A 20,818-nucleotide genomic window follows, 5' to 3' on the forward strand; every position below is an offset into this window, starting at 1 on the left:
CTCTCGGGGGCATGCACATTGCCCAGTCTCAAAAGGGGTAAGCAGTAGTTATGGCTTTTCTGCAACCACCAAAGAACGAAAGTTGGACTCTAAGAAGCTGGCCTCTAAGTCACTCCTTTTAGTCTCCACCCCAGAAGTGGCCCCAACTGACCCCTGTGTGACCCTGTCCTGGTGTCTGAGAGAGGTGCTGTATGGCAAAAGATCAGTGCTGCGCTCCCGCCTGCCAGCTGAGTTCACTATGTGTAACTCTGGGAAACACTTTCTTGCCTAAAAGTTGGATATTAACGTATTTGCAAATAGTAGAAGTCACTAAACATGTTTCATTAAATTGTAGTAAAAGGCGTGAATTCACGAATACGTTTAGTTCTTATATATACGTTTAAACAGTGTGTGTTTCCACGCTGCAGAAAAAAGTTTGACTGCTTTCAACGTTTTAGGAGTGTGTTGGCCACAAAATGATCTGTGGAAGAATGTTCATTATTGAGATGTTGTAAAATATTAAATACTTTAAGGAAAATAATATTTGACATGTCTCCTGTCTCGGAAGCCCTGCTGTCATCTAGTTAATTTTCACTGTAGAAGGCGTTGACTCACTTCAGCAGTATGCAGCATTTTGAGTTGCATGAATAAATACACTGTTCTTTGACATGTTCTTGTTCCACGACAACCTAGAGCAAATTCTAGAGTATCTGTCTTCATGCTGCAAGCCTGCCCCAGGCGATACCTTTTTCATACCCCCCAAAAAAATGTGCTCGGTTGTATTCTTTTCTTGGTTTCATCTGGGTTTGTGAGAGGTAAACACCCAATGATCTTCTTGGACCATACGGTTTGGTATCTGCAGCAATTGGGCAGTCTCAAACATGGACATTTTGATAAGGGGGTCTCTCTTTAATTCAGAATATATTGAACATATGAAGGGATGGCTGACAGACTTTATGGAAAGTAACAGGGGAAGTGCATCGGCAGGTGTAGTCTGGGATTCATTTAAAGCAGCAATTGGCGGGGGGGGAAGAGACCCTTAGCTTTAGTCTTTACATTCAAAGGATACAGGCTGACAAAGTGAGGGCACTGTATAAGGAACAAGGGGATCTCAAAGCTTTACTTGTCAAAGTGATATTGGAAGGTCAGAAGAGTTTCAAAAGATTGCCGTGGTCCAAACTAGCGTCAATAGCTTTAATACCAAGAAAAAAGCAGTGAAATTTGAAGCTCGGAGGGCGTAGAGCTACGAATATAGTGAGTGTAGGCAGGCTCCTTACACTGCGTATGCGTCAGAAAGCAGTACATAGTGGAATCAGTGCTATAATGAATAAGGATGGATACTTGACTAGAACCCCGGAAGATATTGTTGGTCTGTAAGGAATATTATGAAACACTTTATTAGGAAGATCAGTTTCCCCCTCTGGTTGATGTTGGGCAGTATTCCGATATAGTGTAAGAAGGGCAGCAGGCAGCATTGGACGCCCTAGTTATTCCGGAGGAAGTCCAACTAGCCCTCGGCTCACTAGGATCAAGCAAGGCATCGGGGCCAGATACTGCTGGAATGTTATATTGTTTTCCATACAGTATTGGCGGGGGACTTGGTTAATACTGCTCTCCAGGAGGCTGGGGCTAGAAGCCCCCGCAGGCCTTGGACAGCCACTAACATGGTATTCATGAAAGAGTGGAAGCCCCTGCTGAATCCAGGCTCATATGGGCCGATCTCACTGCTGGATAGTGATACGAAGATTTATTCTAAGATATTCTCCTCACGACTGGGCAGGGTCATAGCCAAAATGATTTCTCCCTGGTAACATAGGTTCGCTCCAGGCTGAGGGACTACCGACCATGTTAGGTGAGCCTTCACGGTGCTTGATGCGGCAGGCGTGTTGGAGACTCCTATGGGTATGATTCTGCTTGACATCGAGAGAGCTTTCGACTGGTCCGCATGGCACTATCTATGGGCAGTTTTCAAGAGAAAGAGGATAAGCCTCTACTTCATCACAGCTATCCAGATATATCTCAAACCCACTGTAAGACTGCATATAATGGGGCAGCAGCCTGATAAAATTTGTATCGCAAGGAGGGGACAAGGCAGAGATTCCTATGCTCAGCCCTCTTATTCACTCTGTATATTGACCATTTACTGTGCAGGCTTGCGGTCGTTGTGAACTGATTCAATACTAAGATTTTGGCTTATGCCGATAATATTGCATTAGTAACTCCTGATCCTGTAGGGGCTATAAGTGAGGTACAATTGGAGGTGGAAAAGTTTGGTAAGATAGAGGGCTGTCACCCGAATAAGACCCAATTAATAGGCAATAAAGGAATCCAAATGGAAAACGAATGCAGAGTTGACAGTGCGTCGTATCTGGGAGCACCGGTAGCAGCCAGAGTGGAAAATATAGTGGAATTAAATCTTATTCCATTGTTCCTCAAAAGTAGGAGGGCGCTGATGTGAAATAATAAATTGCTCTTAACATTCCTAGACCAATGCAATGTCATTAAAATGTTGTTACTGCCAAAGGTCCTTTATTATTATTATTATTATTAGCAGCATTGTTACTAATATTGTAAATAACAATAATATTAATGTTAATATTGATAATAGTAATATTAATGAATGAATGAACATTTATAGAGCGCATGGTTACCCAGGGGTATCCCAGCTCTAGGCACCAAGTAGAAAACTGCGAAAGGTTAATGAAAGAGAGGTTTTCAGGAGTTTCCTGAACTTAATATAGTCCGGTTCAGAGTGTATGCGGATGGGGATAGTGTTCCAGAGTCTGGATCCGTTGTATGTGAACAGTCGGCCTCCACTCCGTGCACGTTTAATTTTAGGAACTAAGATCTGAAAGAAACACGTTAGTTAGATTCCTCACCTTAGAATATCCCCAGGCGTCAGGCTGGATCCGGAAAGATTTTTGTAGCAATACCCCTTGCGTGTCGCTAGGCATCGTCTGCGGCTCCGCATCCGTCGTCGGCGTCGTGCGCCGGAATGACGTCGGAGTACTTAGACGCCGCCCTCGCGCGCTGACATCAGTTCTTATACATAGCTTTCCGCGCCAGGGACGCTGAGCCATGCAAGAGACCGACACTGGTGCCAAAAAATCTAGGGCCCTGAAAGGGAAAACCTTAACCCTAGATGTCGGTTCGCAGAACGGGGAGGCTGGGTGGGTCGGTGAGGAATCTAACTAACTAATGTTTCTTACAGATACATCGTTACCGAAGGTAAGTAACTTTTTCATCTGAAAGAAACACGTTAGTTAGATTCCTCACCTTAGAATAGATACCCCAGCAATACCAACTCCGGAGGTGGTGCGAATCAGGGGCGGGCCTTTTCCTGAGACTGACTTATGGGTGATACATAGAGCCTTAAAGCAAATTCTTTCCTGGACTGGGAGCCGTTGCAAGGACAGGCCTTGCAGAGGAGCGTCTAGGAATGTTCAGCAGCATACGGGCCGCACAGTTCTGCACTATTTGAAGTTTTTTAATAGTCGCCTGGTGGGGCTCCAAGGTATATAGCGTTAGCGTAATCCAGCCGTGATAAGACGAGGGCCTGCACCAACAGTCGTCTCGCAGCAAAAGGAAGCAGGGGGGAGTAACTTTCTGAACTTTCTAAGTAAACCATAGCAACTCCCTGCCACTATGCGTGATTGCTCTCTGAAATCGAGATTGCAATCGATCCAAATTCCTAAGCTCTTTATTCGATTTTTTTATTATTTATTTTTTATTTTTATTTTTTTTTTTTCCTTTTTTTTGGGGCAGGGGGATGACCTAGTCAGCTAGGCCATAGGTGATCCACATTTGGGGGTGCCGACTTCCCCAATAGCAGGAGTTCCGTCTTGGCTCCGTTAAGTTTCAAAAAGGAACCACACATCCAATTAAAAACTTTCTCCAAGCAAGTGGCTAGATCAGGGTCCAGATGGTTGGCTTGCTTCAAGGAGATAATTAACTGTGTTGTCGGCGTATGTGACTATCTGTACCCCAAATCTGTGTACTAGTTCAGCCAACGAACTCCTATAAATGTTGAACATCGTGGGGCATAGGGAAGATCCCTGTGGAACCCCACAAGTCAAAGGAATGTGGTTCGAGGAGCATTCCCCTTCAAAGACTGTATAGACCGCTGTTTTGGAGAAAAGACTGTAGCCGTTTTAGTGCCACTCCGGTGTCTCCGGCCTCCCCACAGTCTTTGTATCATTAGTTGATGATTGACCGTGTCGAAGGCCGCGCTGAGATCCAATAAGGTCAGGGCAGCGCAGCCTCCATTATCAAGAGTCTTCCTGATTTCCTCTACTGCAGCCAGGATAGCAATCTCTGTGCCTTGTTGGGGTCTAAATCCAGTCTGCGTCGGATGCTGATGGTTATGGTCTTCCAAGAAGGCCGATAAAATCGAGTTGATGTATGTCTGCTGGTTTACTGACTCCTGGCAGTAAAGAGCGAGGACGGTAGTTTCCCCAAGTTTCAAAGTTAGTTTTTTTTTTTTTTTTTAGGAGTGCTTTCACCCTAGCATTTTTCCATTGCGGTGGAACAATGCCAGTTTTAAGTGACGCATTTATGCAATCAAGTATAACTGGTGACACCACCTCCGAGATTTTATGGAGGATAGTGGGGGGGGCGGCATCTAAGGGGGAACCCGATTTTGAGTTCTCCGAGCAACCTTTGTAGGGTGTTGAGGTCCATTGGATGGAATTGCTCCAGCAAAATGGGGATATCGGGAGTGGTTATGTCACTTAATGCCGGCATTTGTTGAGCAGAGATGGGGGGGGGGGGGGGAAGTTATAGATGGTTTGTATCTTTTCTGAGAAGAACTCAGCAACTTGATCACACCGCAATTGGGCATTGTGAGTGCCAATATGGGGAACAAGGGGGGGGGGGGTGGGGGGTGGGGTGGGGTGGGGTAAGAAGGGATTCGGCAATTTTTAAATAAGATTATTCTTAATAGTAATATTATTGCTATTAATGTTAATGGCGTTAATGGTATTACTATTAATATCCATATTATTATTAAATATTAAAATTATTATATATTGATGTTATTATATATTAAGATTATTATTTATTATCCCTTTGGAAATGGCAACTAATTATTTAAACCAGAGCTGTTCGATCTGCATCAGTTTTATATGACCTTATCTAAGGGTGAGGAGAGCTTTAAGATGATTGATGCTTCCTAGGGTTGGAGGTGGTTGGGCTGTGTCTAACGTCGGTATTATTACTTGGTCGCTATACTACAGCATATGATGGTTCTAATCACCTGGCGGCCGAGTGAGGATCTGGGGCCAGAGGGATTACCGTCTACGAGTTCATTTTGGGAGCCGAGGCAAAAGCTTGTTTTTTTTTAAGGACTGTCGAACCAAGCAATAGGCATCATTTAAAATCTGGGTACAACAGAAGCAGAAGTTGGCTATAGGGATGTAGAACTATAATACCCCTCGGTGGCGTTATTTAGTCTTTCCAACTGTATTTCATGATGAGAGCTGTCTCGTCTGTGAGCAAGCAGGAGTGATCGGTTGGGGGGATCTATTCAATCGGGAACACATTTATTTTTATGAGTACTTGCAAGTAAAATTTAGGTTGACTAAATAGAGGTTTTGTTTTTAAGTATGTGCATATTGGGGATTTTGTTGAGACTAGACCAGGACAAATTAACACTGCAGCAGGTTCCACTCGTGGATCTGCTGGGGGAGAGGAAGGTTGGGTTTATTTATGATGCTTTAATTTATCGTCCGACAATCTTGGAAAGCAAGAAGAAAACTGACACTGGAGATGAGCAGTCAAAGGGATGAACATTCAGGAATCATTGGAGGTGGGCCAGGAGGTGTTATTGTCACAGGAATTTCTAGATGGAGGGAAAGAGCCTAACTCTAGATGCCTCCGTTGTGGCAGTTACGAAGCAGACTTAGCACACGTGTTTTGTAATTGTGCAAAGTTGTAGTCCCTTAAGGAAGGAATCTGTAGGTGTTTAAGGTCTGTACTTAATATGCAGGTCTCGATTACGCCTGACCTGATTGGAATTGATGAGCGATTTATGAAGGACCTGGGAAAATTATACTTAATCTCTGTATTTGGCAGTGGCTCGTGTATGCATCGCCATGGCTTGGCTCACCCTGGATCCCTCCCTCCCCCTCCACATATCATTGGCTAGCCAGATTGCTGTCAATATATATCACTTGGAGAGCAAGGGTCGTGAGGCGAGAAAGAGGCGAAACCTGATCCCAGCACCAGTGGCCGAATTGATTGATTGATTGATTGATAGAATGGGATCAAGTGGTGCAAGTTTTTAGTTCGTAGAAGCGTGAAATGGGAGAACTGTAATTATAGAAAATTGGTTACATTATAATGTAACTATACTGTAATCAATTATTTTATGGGCACTTTGACTAAAATCTGTGTTTATTCGGTTTTAGATATGTTTTAATATGCATTTATGTGCTGCGAATACTAACTGGTATTCATTTATGAATTTGTCTTGGATTGATGCGCCTCGAATAAAATATTAAAGAGAAGGCAAAAAATGAGAGGTCGCTTCTACCTGCTTTAAATCGAGGCACCCTCCTCATAGGTGTGTAATAAAAAAAAAAAACACGCTTCGGGGAAGTCTAAACCTCTTTAATACAAAAATAGAAATAATCCAGCAGAGTAATTCACATCCATTGTTTCGAAGGACCAGAGCTTCTCGCCATAATCCATTTGGAGCATATGACGATGTAATCTGTACGGTTTGGAAGCTCTTACACATTTTCCCCGCAAAGCAGGGCACTGGAAGTGTGAACATGCGATAGAAACTCTTACTTCAACTAAACTAATAAGCTGGATCCAGGATCTTCTCCTGAAAGAAGAATGCAAGAAGACCTTTCAGGAGCGATAAAGATACATAACAGATGTCACTACTTTCTCATTAATGCTTTTTGCTGCCAATTTTCATAACCAGTCTATGCTCATTACACATGAAATGTACATCTTCCAAATAAAATTACTCCTGGACCTCAAATCCATAAAATGTAGTAGGTATTTTAAGGATAATATGCATGTTAAGCTACTATAGAACGATGTTGCAATTGAACGTAAAAATATATTTTTTTTTATTAAGGTATTTTGACATTTTCGTTAACACATTAATACATCGTTCTGCTTTCTCAAAGGGGAGCGAGTAGAAGGACTGGAGTAGAAATCACTGTGAAATCTGACTTTTTGCCAAGGGAGTATCTGAATTGAAATCTCTGTAGTCTAAAGATAAGCCAGGGATGTGACAGTTGCTTGTTTAATGTGGATTTTTAACTTTTGTCTCTTGTAGCAGGCTCTGAAGATGCATGGGCTGATACTGAAGAAGTTTCTGGGGAGGACTCGAGCAGGTCTGTGTTCTGAGTTATGGAGGTATTGTCTTCTAACTGTAACCCTTCGTAAGAAAGACTCTTGGTAATTTGCATTCCATGAAGGCTAGAATGCCTTCTCATGGCTCCTCACTAGATCTATGCCAGTATTTTTAGAAAAGTTGTTTTCTTTACTTTGAAAATAACATTTTTGTTTAGTTTCCTGCAGTTGACAGTTAAAATGTGACCACTTTAAAGGGGGAAAAAACTCCCAATACCTTCGGGAAATGCTGTTTCTTAACATAGCGTGTAAGTGTACCGGTCACACTTGCGCTGTGTCGCTCCTGAGCAAAGAATGGGGAAGTTGCCTACTCCCTTCTTAACCATCCTTTGGGTTAAACACTCCTCATGGCACATTTTGCAGGGCTCACAAGGCCCTTAGGAGATCAGTGAGGCAGCATCCCCGGCAAGTAATCTAGTAGAGGAGACCATTTATCCCTGGATTCTTTCTGATCATGGGAGATCTTTTCCATCTCCAGCTCTGGCTATAGTCTCTGATGCCAGCTCAGTGGTGGATCTGCCTGCCTCCACTTAATTAGTAGTGTTTGCTTTGCAGTCCAGAGTAGTAATCTATTGGGTTAGTGTGCACCTCTTGCTGTTCCCCCAGTTCAGCCCTGCCACCATAACAAAAGTCTGCTTGCAGGGATTGCTGTTCACTTCCCTCCTGTGATTCAGCAGACTCAATCAATGATTTCTATCAAAATTGTTTAACTTCAGACAGTGTCCTAAAGAGAAATGTAATGTTCTTTCACACACAGTAAATCCAAAAGGTGTCTATCTGTATTTCATGCATCCGCTACGCATAGTGCCGCCTGTATAAGATTTTCAGACCGGCTTCAACCCCATTTACACTTCTTCCTTGTGTGCACATATCTAGTAATTTCCTCACAGTGCTTCCCTAAGTGAACCATACCCAGCTCTTTTTCCCAATTGACCCTGATGCGGAGTCAGCTGAGTGTTGGAGCTTCTCAAAATTTGTGACTGTTCTCGCTTCCTTCGGCTTAATTGAAATGTGTTGTGCTCCATGCCTCTGCTGCGTAAAGTTGACTTATGGGTTCTATTGGTTGAAGTCTTTTCTAATTTGCTCAAAGGTTATGATTTTTCCTCTTGTCTAAGATCTCCCAGCTTCAGGCTTGGGCATCTGTTATACTCCCAGCCTTCAGACAGCCTGCCCATCTAACCCGAGTCAAACTCTGAGCTACTGAGTAAGGGGGATAAATGAAGGGTAGGTTGTCAGCCTTTTGTCACTTTGGCTTGATCCCATACCTGTAGTGTCCACCCAAGGACCCAGCTCCATTCCCATTCTGCCCCATTGTGGATCCAGGGAGCTCATAGGGAATGCCCTGTGGGTACGTGGTCCAGGAAACACCACAGCTTTTCTGGTTCCTCCCTGGATTACTCCCACATGTTCCTTGGCTGTGTAGCCCTATAGTGGGCAGCTTTTGGACTTTGCCCTCTCCGCAGGGTCAGCCCCCCCAACATTTTGCCTTCACCCCTCCTATTATAATTTCTTTTTTGGGGGGGGGGGGGCATAGGACTCTGCACCCTTTGCCACTGCTAACCAGTTCTATTGTGCTTCTGTTCTGTCTTTAAACATGGTAAAATTGGCATACACCCCAATTGGCACATTTACTTAAGTGCCCATTACAGGGGTACTACATGTGTTAAATGTTACTAGTGGCCCTGTAGCACTTATTGTACCACCCACTTAATTTGCCTTTTCAAACTTGTCCCGGGCCTGCCATGTGCAGCCTGGGTGCAGTTTTAAACTGCCATTTCGACCTGGCAAAATAAACCTTTTTGTCAGGCCTAAACCTTTCTTTATAATACATACAAGTCACCCCTAGGTTAGGCCCTAAACAGCCCATAGAACAGAGTGCTGTGTTATAGTTTTCTAATTCTGAAAATGCAAATTTTTGAAAGTTGGCATTTTCTTGTCCCAACCATTTATTCCTTGCAGCCTGCTGCTGGGCCAGGTGACTAGGCATGAGTGGCAGTTCGCCTTTGTGTATTCCTCCCATACAGCCACACAATAGAGACTGTCTACCACACTTGCACGGGCTGCCTCCGCACACTCGCAGAGGGCTTCATACTAGGTAATTGTACCCCCAGACAACCTGAGACCAGGGTAGGGAGGCACGAATTTCCAGACACCAATCTGGAGGGGAAAACTGCAGACACTTCTCCCACTTCAAAGAGTGCACCAGGTATAAAAATAGGACCCTCACACCAACTATTCAGTTCACTTCGGACGTGCAAAAGGACTGCTCTTCTGTCTGTGGCCTGCCCTCTGTGGCTTGCTGTGTACTTTAGAAGACTGCCCTGCTGCTTGAGACCTGCTTTTCTGGTTGCCCACAGGACTATCGGAGTGACTCCAAAGGCTTATTGCTGGCCACCCGATCCGAGCCGCAGGAACAGAAAAGGCTAAGAGTCTTGTCTAAGTGGTGCCCCTCCAGTCCTGGACTCTTGTAAGTGGGGTAAAAGGTGCGGTACCATCCTAAGTGAAGGTTCCACCAAATCTGCGCAAAGCCCTGCTGCACACCAAGGACCCAAGGTACAATGTTATGTTATGTTATGTTAAGCCGCACTTTTTGAGCGCACGGCTACCCCAAAAGGGTGTCCCGGCGCTTTGGCAAAGAGGCCCAGAGAAACAGGAAACCAAAGGCAAACCTACTACAGTCACAGCGGGTTACAATCCTTAGCCGGACAAATGTGGTCCTGTGCCCGTCCTGCGCTCCATTGCGGTCAGACTGAACTTGTGACTTTTTCCGAATCCAGCGCGATCAGATACCCTCAGTTGGTGCTTTGCACATTTTGGCGCTACTTCTATCGAGCTTTTTACAATTGCATATCTCAATTTCTACTGATTTTACTTTTGTTTTGTTGTCATTTTTATTTAATTTTACTTTTTTTTTCTAAATTGGTATGGGATATTCATTGTGTTCTCTTTTTATTACTGTTTGTGTAATACATAAATACTTTGCACCTTGCCTCCAAGTTAAGCCTGATTGCTTTTGTGCCAAACTAAGCACAGGTTAATTTTGTAACTTTTGTGCTTCACCCTGACTGAGGATTGTGTGAGCTCTTCTCAAACAGCTACAATCACCCAATTTCTCACAGTAGCCAACGCTGGTATGCCTAACACTCTGTGCTTTGGAGAGAGTAGACTGCTATCTCACAAGCCTCTCCCTTCTTCTTATATAACAAGTGCATGTGGTTCAGGAAATCCCTCTCAAACCTGAGTCCCAAGACCTGGAAGAGGAACAGGGTCCTCTGTAATATCCTAATCGTTACCCCATGCTTCAGTCACAGTAAGTGTGGCCTGTGCCATCTCTGCAGGTTGCCGTTAATTGATGTTAGCAGCAGGCTATAGTTGGTGTCAAACGGGTCCCTTCTGTGTGCAGTGATCTTTATCCCCAGGTCCTTAATCGATAGTGGCCCATCTAAACTGAATCACCTGGCGCATGGTGTGTAATATAGCTGGAGCCATATTAAGGTTGAGATCCTCTGATTAAGGGAGATTTATCCTATCACTAGGCACCTACTCCAGCTGCTCCAACAGTTGTGGGATGAAGTTAGTCTGCTTGGTGACCAAGGACTGGCCTGCAAATATGGTGACCCTAATCTGGGTCTGGTACCAGACCGAGCTCCTCTAATCCCTTGGCTTTCCCAGACAGTCTGTGCTCAGGCTTGAGGTACAATGCAAAAAGAAGATTGGGCAGTGAGCCCTCCAGTCTCATTCGCCCCTCATACCCCCCCCCCCCCCCCCCCCCCCACCGCACACAACTTGTTCCGGAAGGCTTACAAATCTATCTCCTTCTGCACCTTTGCAGAAGGAGCCGCATTTCCTGCCAAGACTACACTTGAAGGCCAAACAAGCCATGAGGCCCATGTCTGTTTGCTTCTATGTGGTAGTCTAGCTTTTCATGTTGCATGTATTTTCGGCATCCAGAGAGGAGCACACACTAACTCCCTCTTGAGTCTGGGAGCCACAGCAGCTGGGTGGGGGTACCTTCTTTGTATTGTCATCCACTTGAAACCCTTCCACAAATTCCTGTTGGTCTGGGCAAATCAACTGCTGCAGCAGTAGGCTCCGTCTGTTTGCCAAGAATTTAGGAAAATATTTTCAGGACTGCGTTTAGACTTGAAATGCACGAGTGACTTTTCTTTGGATTGATTTTTGTTCAGGTTGTTTTTCTTTAAAAAATAAAAAGTAACTTGCTGTAATTTACATAAAACCAGTAGGTAGTTTTCATTATTTGAGAGCTTAGGAGCAAGTTATAAAAATATCTGGGCTCTTCACTCTCTTGTAATGGGTTATTGCCTGTAGAGGAGCAAAACATCTTAAACTGCTCTTGTCCTCTGCAAACTGGGATGTGATCAAAATTGACTTGCATGCATAACCGCCTTGCTGCTGCATACTGAGGATTTTTTATTTAAATTCTAGCAAGTATTTTATTTGTCTATAGGGCTACCATATAATCGCACAAAGAAATAAAATGCACATGGATGATGCACTATTAAAGTGCGGTGCAGAGCCCTGTCATCTGTTCGTTTCCAAGACCGGATCACGTGATGTTCATCAATGTCCTGGGCGATGGTGGTGGAGAGTGAGGAGAGGGGGGGGGGCTGAAGGTGGCTCAATGGGCACTGCTGCTTGCTGCTCCTTTTGTAAAAGGAGAGTTACAGGCTGCAGTTTTGTAGTGGTATTTGAAGTTAGCCTGTAGTTTGCTTATATTGGATTGACCGTACAAAGTTCTAGTTGAATGCTTTTAATCTCTTCAAAATTCTGTCTGTGATCAAGGCTGGGTGCTAAGGGCTGCTAGTCTCCCTGCTGGTTAAGGGGATATCACCCAGAGAAACCAAGACTGCCTGTTCTGCAGCACCAGCGTGCCAAGACCAGTGTGCCCTGTGAGAAAAAGAGTGCTTTGGAGCAAGGTCCAGAGGGGATCCCTGTTGTGTGGGCTAAGGATGCAAGGTGTGACATGACGGCTGCTGCACCCATCGGGGCACCATGAAGATAGCCATGAACGGAGTGCTGTGTGGGGAGAGTAAAAGCCTATGTTAAGCTGTTGCGGCAACCCCCCCTCCCCACCCCCCTCGGTCTTCCACACCCCATCTGCCAAAAGGGGTTGCTTTGAGAGGTACTGCCGGATAATGAGGGCCAAAGCCTGTGCAGGACCTTAGCCGTGACCCTGTATGCCAGAGAGGGCCACCGTGGTATACCAACTGCCTTGCAGGGCCGGGACCTTGGCTGGTAGTGCTGCGGCAACATAGTATGCCAGAAGGGGCAGTCTGTATCGAGAGTGTTGAGACGATTGGGCCACTGTCGAGAACTGTGATGTGTGACGCATAAGTTACAAGGAAGTATCGAGGATTGCACCCGACCTGTCCCGTAAATTGAGGAGGAAACTCTGGGTGTTTTACCAGATCACTGGGACCTAAATGGAGAGCATCGGGATCGCCCTGCCCCATTTGGGAACGCAGAACTTGCCGGGCAGGAGGAACATTGGAGCACCACCGATCGCTGCTGGAGCAGACTGTGTAAGCACAGAGAAGAGCCTGCGATTGGCAGGTGCTGCCGTGCATCTCGTGTGCAGCCTACTCACCAAACGGGACCGGACCCTTGCAAGTGCCCGTGAATGGGGCACCTTCTGAAGCTGCACACTTCCTTGCTGCTGGAGCGGGTAGGACTGGTTACGGTCCTACTGGGCCTGGGGGACAATTTTCTAAGTCTGAGTGAACTCTCGAGTTAAGGCCTACTACATTTCCTGGATGCAGCCACCCGTAAACGGGAAAATATATTTTTGGTTATAATTCTCGTAACCTTTCTTTGAATGCGTGGAGTTAGAAATTAAATACTACTTTAAAAAATATATATATATATATATATTTGAATCGGCATTGATTTATTTACCCTCTGTGCTCTGTTATGAGTCTTGTTCACTATTCGGATTTTAAACCAACACCATCATTGGCCTTTTCTAGTCTTCCGCTTCCAGGGGTCGAGCCGGGTTTTCAGGTTCTTCCTGAAGCTCAGCAGATCAGTGTAGGTTCTAAGGGAGAGAGGAAGGTTGTTCCAGAGTTGTGCACTTTCTACCTGAATGGTTCTACCTCCCATTCGTGTTTTTTTTTTTTTTCTTTTTTTTTTTATGGAAGGAGCGGAAAAGGACAAGAGGGCTGCATGGGTGGATCATATAGCTCCTTTATTTGCTGAAGAGCTATAGGTCCTGTGCCATTTATTGCCTATGAGTAATGCATAATGCATCATTTTGTGGGAAGTTGCTAGTGAGCAGCACAGGAATCCAGTCTTATCTCGGTTGAATTTTAGTGTATTATCATCCAGCCATTGGGTCATCTCTTTCAAACAGGAGTGAATGTTGTTTAGTTGGTTAGGGTCCGCGTTGTTCAGGGATATTATTGAGTATCGTCTGCATAGTTTACAAACGATAGCCCAAAAGATTTTCAGTGCTCTTGGGTATATATGGAACAGTTTAAGACTTGGGGCCAAACCTTGGGGGACTCTATAATCGATTTTCTTGTAGTCTGATCTAAACGGTGGGAAGGTTATTGCTTGTAATTTCTCTGAGAGGTAGGACTCCAACCAATTGAGCGTTGTACTTCTCATACCAATCTCCTTCAGGTGTTTGAGCAGGATTCGATGACTGACCATGTCAAGTGCAGCGGAAAGATCTAATAGGATCAGTACTGCTGTTTTACTGCCATTAAATTGCGTTCCTATTTTGTTGGTGGCCTAAATCAGTGCCGTCCCTGTTCCATGCGCAGGCCTAAAGCCCATTTTCCCTGGTTCTAACAGATTGTTATCTTCAAGGAAGTCAGCTAGTATCTTGCTGAGGTATTTTTTGAGTATCTTGATTGGGAGAGGGAGCTTCGAGATAGGGCGGTAGTTGCTCGGTTCTTGGATATCATTCGAATTCCCAGCTTAAAAAACCTCTTCCCAGATTTCAATTAAAACAGTAGTTTTTTTGTGCAAATCGTTGAGTAATTTCCGTCTACTTTTCCGATGCAAGACCTACAAACATGACTAGCCCAGGTACGGCAAACTTCATACTGCGGTTAAATGCGAGTAAAACTTCGGCATTTTGAATGGTTTGCAGACTGTAAGCCAGCACACAATCATTACATACACCGTGTATGCGCACACAAAGCGGCATACATTTATAATATACATGATCCATAGGCAGGTTTATGGAGGAATAATGTACATACACACTTGCTGTGTTTGCAGCTCAACTTGCTTCACTGCTTTTCTGGGTGCAAACCGATGTTTTGTTCTGGCAGAAACTCTTGGCGGCGAAGACCTTGCCACAGGATGTTGTCAGCCTGAAGGAAATCCGTCTCTAGTTAGTGAACATCTTTGAAAAAAGTTGTTTTTTGAGTGACAACAAAGACATTTTGAAGTTCTGCTTCTAACTGTTAAAGCTGAAAAGGACTCTTGATTTCTGCCACCTGCTGTGAAATGCATTTTTCCGCCGCTTCTATCCGGGACCTGATTTGCATATGTCATCTCTTGATAATGGTTCGGAAGAACTGTTTTATCGACGTGTGAACACTAATTGATCTTTTCCCCTGCACACATGAAATTGAATATTTGTTTCCCATTTCATTTCGTCTTTATATTCGAAGTGTTTGGTATAAGATGCACAGGTCTGTATTTAATGCAGTGAAGCCCCTTTTTGGTTAGTATTTCTTTGCATAAAAATGCGAATGACCTAATTGGTTCCTGGTGTTTGCAGTCAATAGCCTTCCTTGAAGTAGGAAAGCTAATTTCATAACTGTATTAAACAAGGATAAATCCTGTGTAATTCTGCCTCTATATGTTTCTACATTTGCCGTTTCAGGAATGGGGATGCCCAACTGTTTGACAAAGTCCGTGGCCACGACATCAAGCTTCTTCGCTACCTGTCCATCAGCTACATCTGTGATTTAATGGTGGAGAACAAAAAAGTGAAGTTTGGTCTGAAGTGAGTGCATATAGAGGGCTTTTCTGCGGGTTTTTACTTTTATCCTTTCTTCATCGTACAGTGTTGTACTAGGTTTGAATGTTTTAGGTTAAAATTTGAGATTTCTCATTGGAGAATTGGGCACCCCTTTGGTTGCAGTGCATGCTGTGTGCCCAGTTCATTCTCTGCATTAAGATTCTGCATTTCCTCATCGATCCATTTCTGCCACTTTAGGCAGGTGATGTCCCCTGTTTCACTGCTGCTCTTTCAACACAGTCCCCAACTTTTGCTGGCTTTAGTGCCTTGGGGTCTCTGGTATCAGTCATGTGTGGTGTTTTTTTCCCCCTTCTGGCTATAGCTTTAAACCGTTCATATTGATTTAAAAAAAAAAAAAGAATGCAAAGTACAACGACCTGCCTTGAAGGTCCGGGGAATAGTGGGGTCCCTTCGGCTACTCATATCAATCGGTGATATGACGAGTCTAGTGCAGTCATTTGGGTCAGTAGCTTGTTACCCAGTGTGTTAGGGAGTCCAGGGAACACTTCATTTAAATAGCCACCCATTTGAATCACTCTTCTGTTGGATTGAAATAGCTCGTCATATTGCTTTGTTGTTTGCAATTTTTACCTGTTTCAGAACCTTTTTCTTTTCTGTATTTTAATCCTCTTTACTGCCCCTGAGGGTCTCTTGTATTCAATTTCTGAAATTACTAATATTTGGAACTGCCTGACCGGTTACAATCCTCATTTTATTTTCCCACGTTCATGGTTTTTGTAATTTTGTTCTGGTTTCAGCGTGACCTCTTCAGAGAAGGTGGACAAAGCTCAGCGCTATGCAGACTTCACTCTCCTCTCCATTCCTTATCCAGGTACTGTATGCAGCTCTTTGAACTGTAGGGGAGCGCTGTGCTCAGACCGTTAGAAGGCCGCTTGCAAAGGACAGAACCTGCCTTATGCCACTCAGTTCCATTATGCATGTATTGTTGTGGTGACTTTGAGCTCTCTGCTGGTAGATTTGTTGATGATGGCAAAGTGCGAAAGTAAGGGCCGCATTTAGAGGAGGGGAGTAGCAGGACTTCAGCCAACCAAAAAGATTTAAAAAACCGGTGTTATGCGGGACAACTACGATATTGGAAATGATGTCTTGTGGTCCAGCCATTTTAGGCACACCTCAAACTCCATTACCATTGGTTTCCTGTCTGTCAGGGATGGGTGAGATTCTTGAATTGATCTCTGCCACTGATAAATGTTTGGGGACATCATTGCAGCCCCTTTTTATTTTGGCCCTCAATGCCTTCTGACAGGAACCAGCCATATGCAAGTCATCCTTTGCCCTGCTCCAACAGGGTCAGTCCAATCCAAACTTTCAGGCCTGGTTCCCTCTGAACCAAAGCACAAGTAACCCTAAGACCTATTTTGATATTGGGCCTTTTCAGTAGGGTACAGCTTGGTTCCAGTGGCAGAACGAGCATGGGCTGCATGTCTGGGCATAATGGGAGCACTTAGAGCGTCGCACTCTTGTAAATAAACTGATGGGTAGAATGCCTGACTTATTCTCAGCCACTGGTTATTACTCTGGCCTCATTCCATCTTTTTTTTCCCCACCATGCTGCCTCAGGCTGGCAAAGATATGCAAATCAGCCTTAGTTCTGCTTCGATAGGAATAGACCAATTCAAGTGACAATAGGGCAGGACCAAGGCTGGTTTGTATATGGCTGGCTCTTGACTCGGGTGGCTTGGTAGGTTTTGTTTTCCTCTGTCCAAAGCAATCATGTAGACAATGGAAGTCTCTGAAAGAAAATCCTGAAATGTGCCCCTGTCTTGGGAGAATATTCTAGCACCTTGGTGACATCACTTGCATTGTTCCTTGAAATGAAATCCTACTCTGAGGGTGTTTAGTTGGGGGGCACACTAGTGAGTCAAATGGAATTAATTGCCAAGTGTCGCTATCTTTAGGTATAACAAGTGTTACCGTTGTGCATCTATGGCATCTCCAAACCAGATTGCCAATCCTGCAGACCCTGGGACCCACTGGCTTCACCTCTTGAATGCCTCTTATGCAATATCCCATTCTGTTTTCCAGTTGCGTTGCTGTAGCTTGCATATTAATACCATCTTTTTCAGATTTTTTTTTATTTTTTTTTTATGAATCAATTTTTTCCTATTTCAGGTTGTGAATTTTTTAAAGATTACAAAGATCGAGACTATTCTGGAGAAGGGCTAATATTCAATTGGAAGCAGGTATGAGTCTTGCATTTATTTTCACTGGGTGTCCTGGCACCACTTATTTAATCTGCACTGGACATTTTAGTGCGCATGTTTGGAAAAATGTATCTACTGTGGTCCTTATGACCAGATTTGAGGAACCCAGTTTACATTTTTTCCTAAAACAAATTTCAACTGCATGAATTGTATCATGCAAAAGGGGCATAATTTGAGGAAAAATGTAATAACTTTGTGTACAGCAGATATCTGTTAACTTCCCTGTTCCATGCTAAAATACTCCTATTTGTGCAGTAATATTGCATGTGGAAATCCCCGCACGCACCGCCTCATATGGAGGATTCTGTTAACTGTTCTTGCCATATCGGAGTCTTGCACTTAAGATGGGGGGAGGGGGGGGGGCTGTGAAGTGGCTGTTGAGTGGGCAGAGCTGCATCCTTAGGGTAGGTTTGTGATAACATTGTTGGAATGTTTTGTTCACATCTTCGACTCAATATTTTCTTTTTTTTTTTAATAGGATTATGTAGATGCTCCATTGAGTATTCCTGACTCCCTGACAAAGTCTCTGAACATTGACTGGAGCAAGTACCAGGTGGGTTTACAATATTTTATGGGTTCAGATTATTGTGACCTGTATCTGTGAAATGTAGAAATTACCCTTTTAAGCGCAAGTGGCTTGTAACCAATGCTAAATGGTGCAAGGCATCCTACTAATATTTAGCAGAAACCTGTTGGTGCAGGCCCTTCTGCGTACCATGATGAGTTGCAGCCATGATGAGTTGTGCTTGCATGTCCTATCCCTCTTCCACCATACCTCTGAGATGTCTTCACCAAACTCTGAATAAAAGACTGAAGTGCACTAATGATCGAGTAAAGAGTGAGAAGGGTTTGCCTGAAGTTGGCCAGCCAGGTTGCATAAATCCCTCTGTTTGGTCCCTCAGGCCTTCTTTCCCAGGAGCTCCATTCTGTAGGATCACCTCTTTATGCAATCTGCTGGCGTAGGGTTCATGTTTCATGGCAGACCTGGATACTTGCGAGACCAGGTACACGCATGTGTCCATTGGCATAGTCCAGATGTGGCTCTGATTTCTGTTTGCACAATTGAAACATGACTGAATTCACTTTATGAAGATAAACTTGGCTGCTTAGTGCATTCTCATCCCTACTTTACATGTCTTATAGAAAGGACTATAGACCAGCTTCTGGAATACACTCCCCCCCCTGAACATCTGCGTTCAGACCAACAGTTTTTCTTTAGAAAACTTCACAACAGGTTTGTCATTGAATACGCCTGTCCAAGCCAGAAGCGTCTGTCGACCATTTAATGTACAAGGTGAAGCAAGGCTTTTAATTGACTTAAACGACATGCTAATTTATAAACTGAATGATGCAGGCAATTCTTAAGTGACAGCCCAGCTACAGATATCGGTAGTAAGCGCCATGTCAGTCCTTTTGAACTGTTAATCGTACCCTAATGTGTTTGGATATGCTGCCCTTTTTCTGAGCCGACTTGCGATGTTGGTGACTTTGCTACCACAGTTCATCTTTTAACTTTATGTTCCTAATGATGTTACATGACTATTTGTGTTTATAACCTTTGCACCACTCTGACTTCCTGATTAAATTGTAGTATCTGTATCTTAATAGATGTTTAATGGTTGCTTTATACTTCCTGTTTGGGCCTCCTACCTCCTCCTCTCTTTCTTCCTACCCATTCTTTACCTTTCTTCATACTCTTTTTGGCCTTAGTCTCTTCTCCCAGCCCCTTTACAATTTTCATGAGTTTCTTTTATCTTCCCCATATACAATTGTAGTCGCACAAGTTTCCCTTTGCTCCTTCTCTCTCTCCATTGCCTTTAGCTGTAAGGCTTGTGTATATTGCCTTTCTTTTGGATTCACATGTCTGCATGTATACTCTTAGGTTACCAGGATCTGTTTGAGTAGTAATGTTTGTTTTATTATCAGACAGATCCCCTTGGCCAAGAGCTGTTTTGCCTTTCTTTTCTTTATTTAACTGTAATAACAGATAGTTACTTGCTACGGATGCTTGCACACCCCCAAGCTGGGTGGCTTTTACAAGGTGACTAGTGGCTTGAGAGAACACCAGAGCAAAAGCTTCTGTTCCATAGGAGAGGGGTAGAGTCTGTAGGTAATAAATATTTCAGTGAAAATAAGAAACCGTTTAATCGACGTTCTAGTTAGGTGTTGCAACAATATAAAACTAATGTTTTTAAAAAAAAACCACTAACATTCTCCAGTTATGAATTTATTGGGCTAATTGTAACTTGAGTCCATGCCTTGCACTGCTCATGACTTCACATATTACATCACTCATGACATGTTAAATGCTATCATTGATGAAATCACTGGATCATCAGAGGATGTGGCTTAATGGCCTGAGCATCCAACTTTGAAGGTGGGGAACCAGGTTCGAGTCTGACAGGATACTCAAGCATCCTGTGATTCTGGACAAATCACGTAATGTCTCCGTGCCTAAAAAAAGAATGTATCCATCTGTAATTATGCTCATGTATACCTTTTGGGTCGAGTTACCAATATGTAAAACTGCAAAACTAATCACTTCACAGATTACCTCGTCCAAGCTATTGCGCTCAGTTGGAGACTGCACACAATTCGTGTGTTGCAGCCTCGCGTCTTAAATAGGCTGTGCTTTAATTCAAAAGCCTGTTATCGAAAATGCAGAAGTTATTCACCTGTGGATTTCTGTGTGTATGCTTGCGTTAAACAGTTGACCGTGCAGTGCTATAGACCATTTCTATATAAACTGGAGACTTATAAAAATTAGAAATGTATTTCCTAAAGTTCTGATCTGAGACATTATACTTTGTTGTAGAATGTATAGTCTGTGGGCGACTCCATTCCAGGCTGTTCAAGTCGCAGTTGATTGAAAGCATTGTTGAAATGGTGCGCACAGGTTTGCTCATTTCAGGAATGTGTAGGGTACTCTTACATACTATGGGAAGGTGGGGGGGGGGGGCTTGTCCATGGGGCTTGGTATTGCATCCTTATAACTGCCTAATGATTTGAAGTGAAGCTATTCTTTTAAATAGTCAGTCGAATGAATTATTTAACGGCGACATCGAATTAAGATAAATAATACCCAAACACTGTTTTCTCTCATTAAGGTCTACAGAGTCATAACATCTTGCGTACCTTAATACCAGTGAAAATAAAATCCTAATATCTGCTTAATATGGATGTTTTCATAAATCTGTTTTTTCTTTTCCTTGTCCTACTTGTTGCAAAATAATTTGCCCATTAC

General features: G+C 43.7%; 1 protein-coding gene across 4 annotated transcripts in view; it reads left to right on the forward strand.

The window, feature by feature from the left end:
- MTMR14 (myotubularin related protein 14) overlaps nt 1-20,818 on the forward strand; it is a 182,080-nt gene that overhangs the window by 35,286 nt on the left and 125,976 nt on the right. For 2 of the 4 annotated variants that reach the window (XM_085624263.1, XM_085624267.1), the window contains exons 5-9: nt 7,274-7,331; nt 15,212-15,334; nt 16,108-16,181; nt 17,483-17,553; nt 18,053-18,127. In XM_085624263.1, the coding sequence (XP_085480389.1) occupies nt 7,274-7,331; nt 15,212-15,334; nt 16,108-16,181; nt 17,483-17,553; nt 18,053-18,127 (401 nt within the window). The remainder of the gene's footprint in view (nt 1-7,273; nt 7,332-15,211; nt 15,335-16,107; nt 16,182-17,482; nt 17,554-18,052; nt 18,128-20,818) is intronic. The other 2 variants (XM_085624264.1, XM_085624268.1) reach the window with 1 other exon arrangement.

This window comes from Triturus cristatus, chromosome 9 (assembly GCF_964204655.1).
Source record: "Triturus cristatus chromosome 9, aTriCri1.1, whole genome shotgun sequence".
Lineage (NCBI taxonomy): Eukaryota > Metazoa > Chordata > Amphibia > Caudata > Salamandridae > Triturus > Triturus cristatus.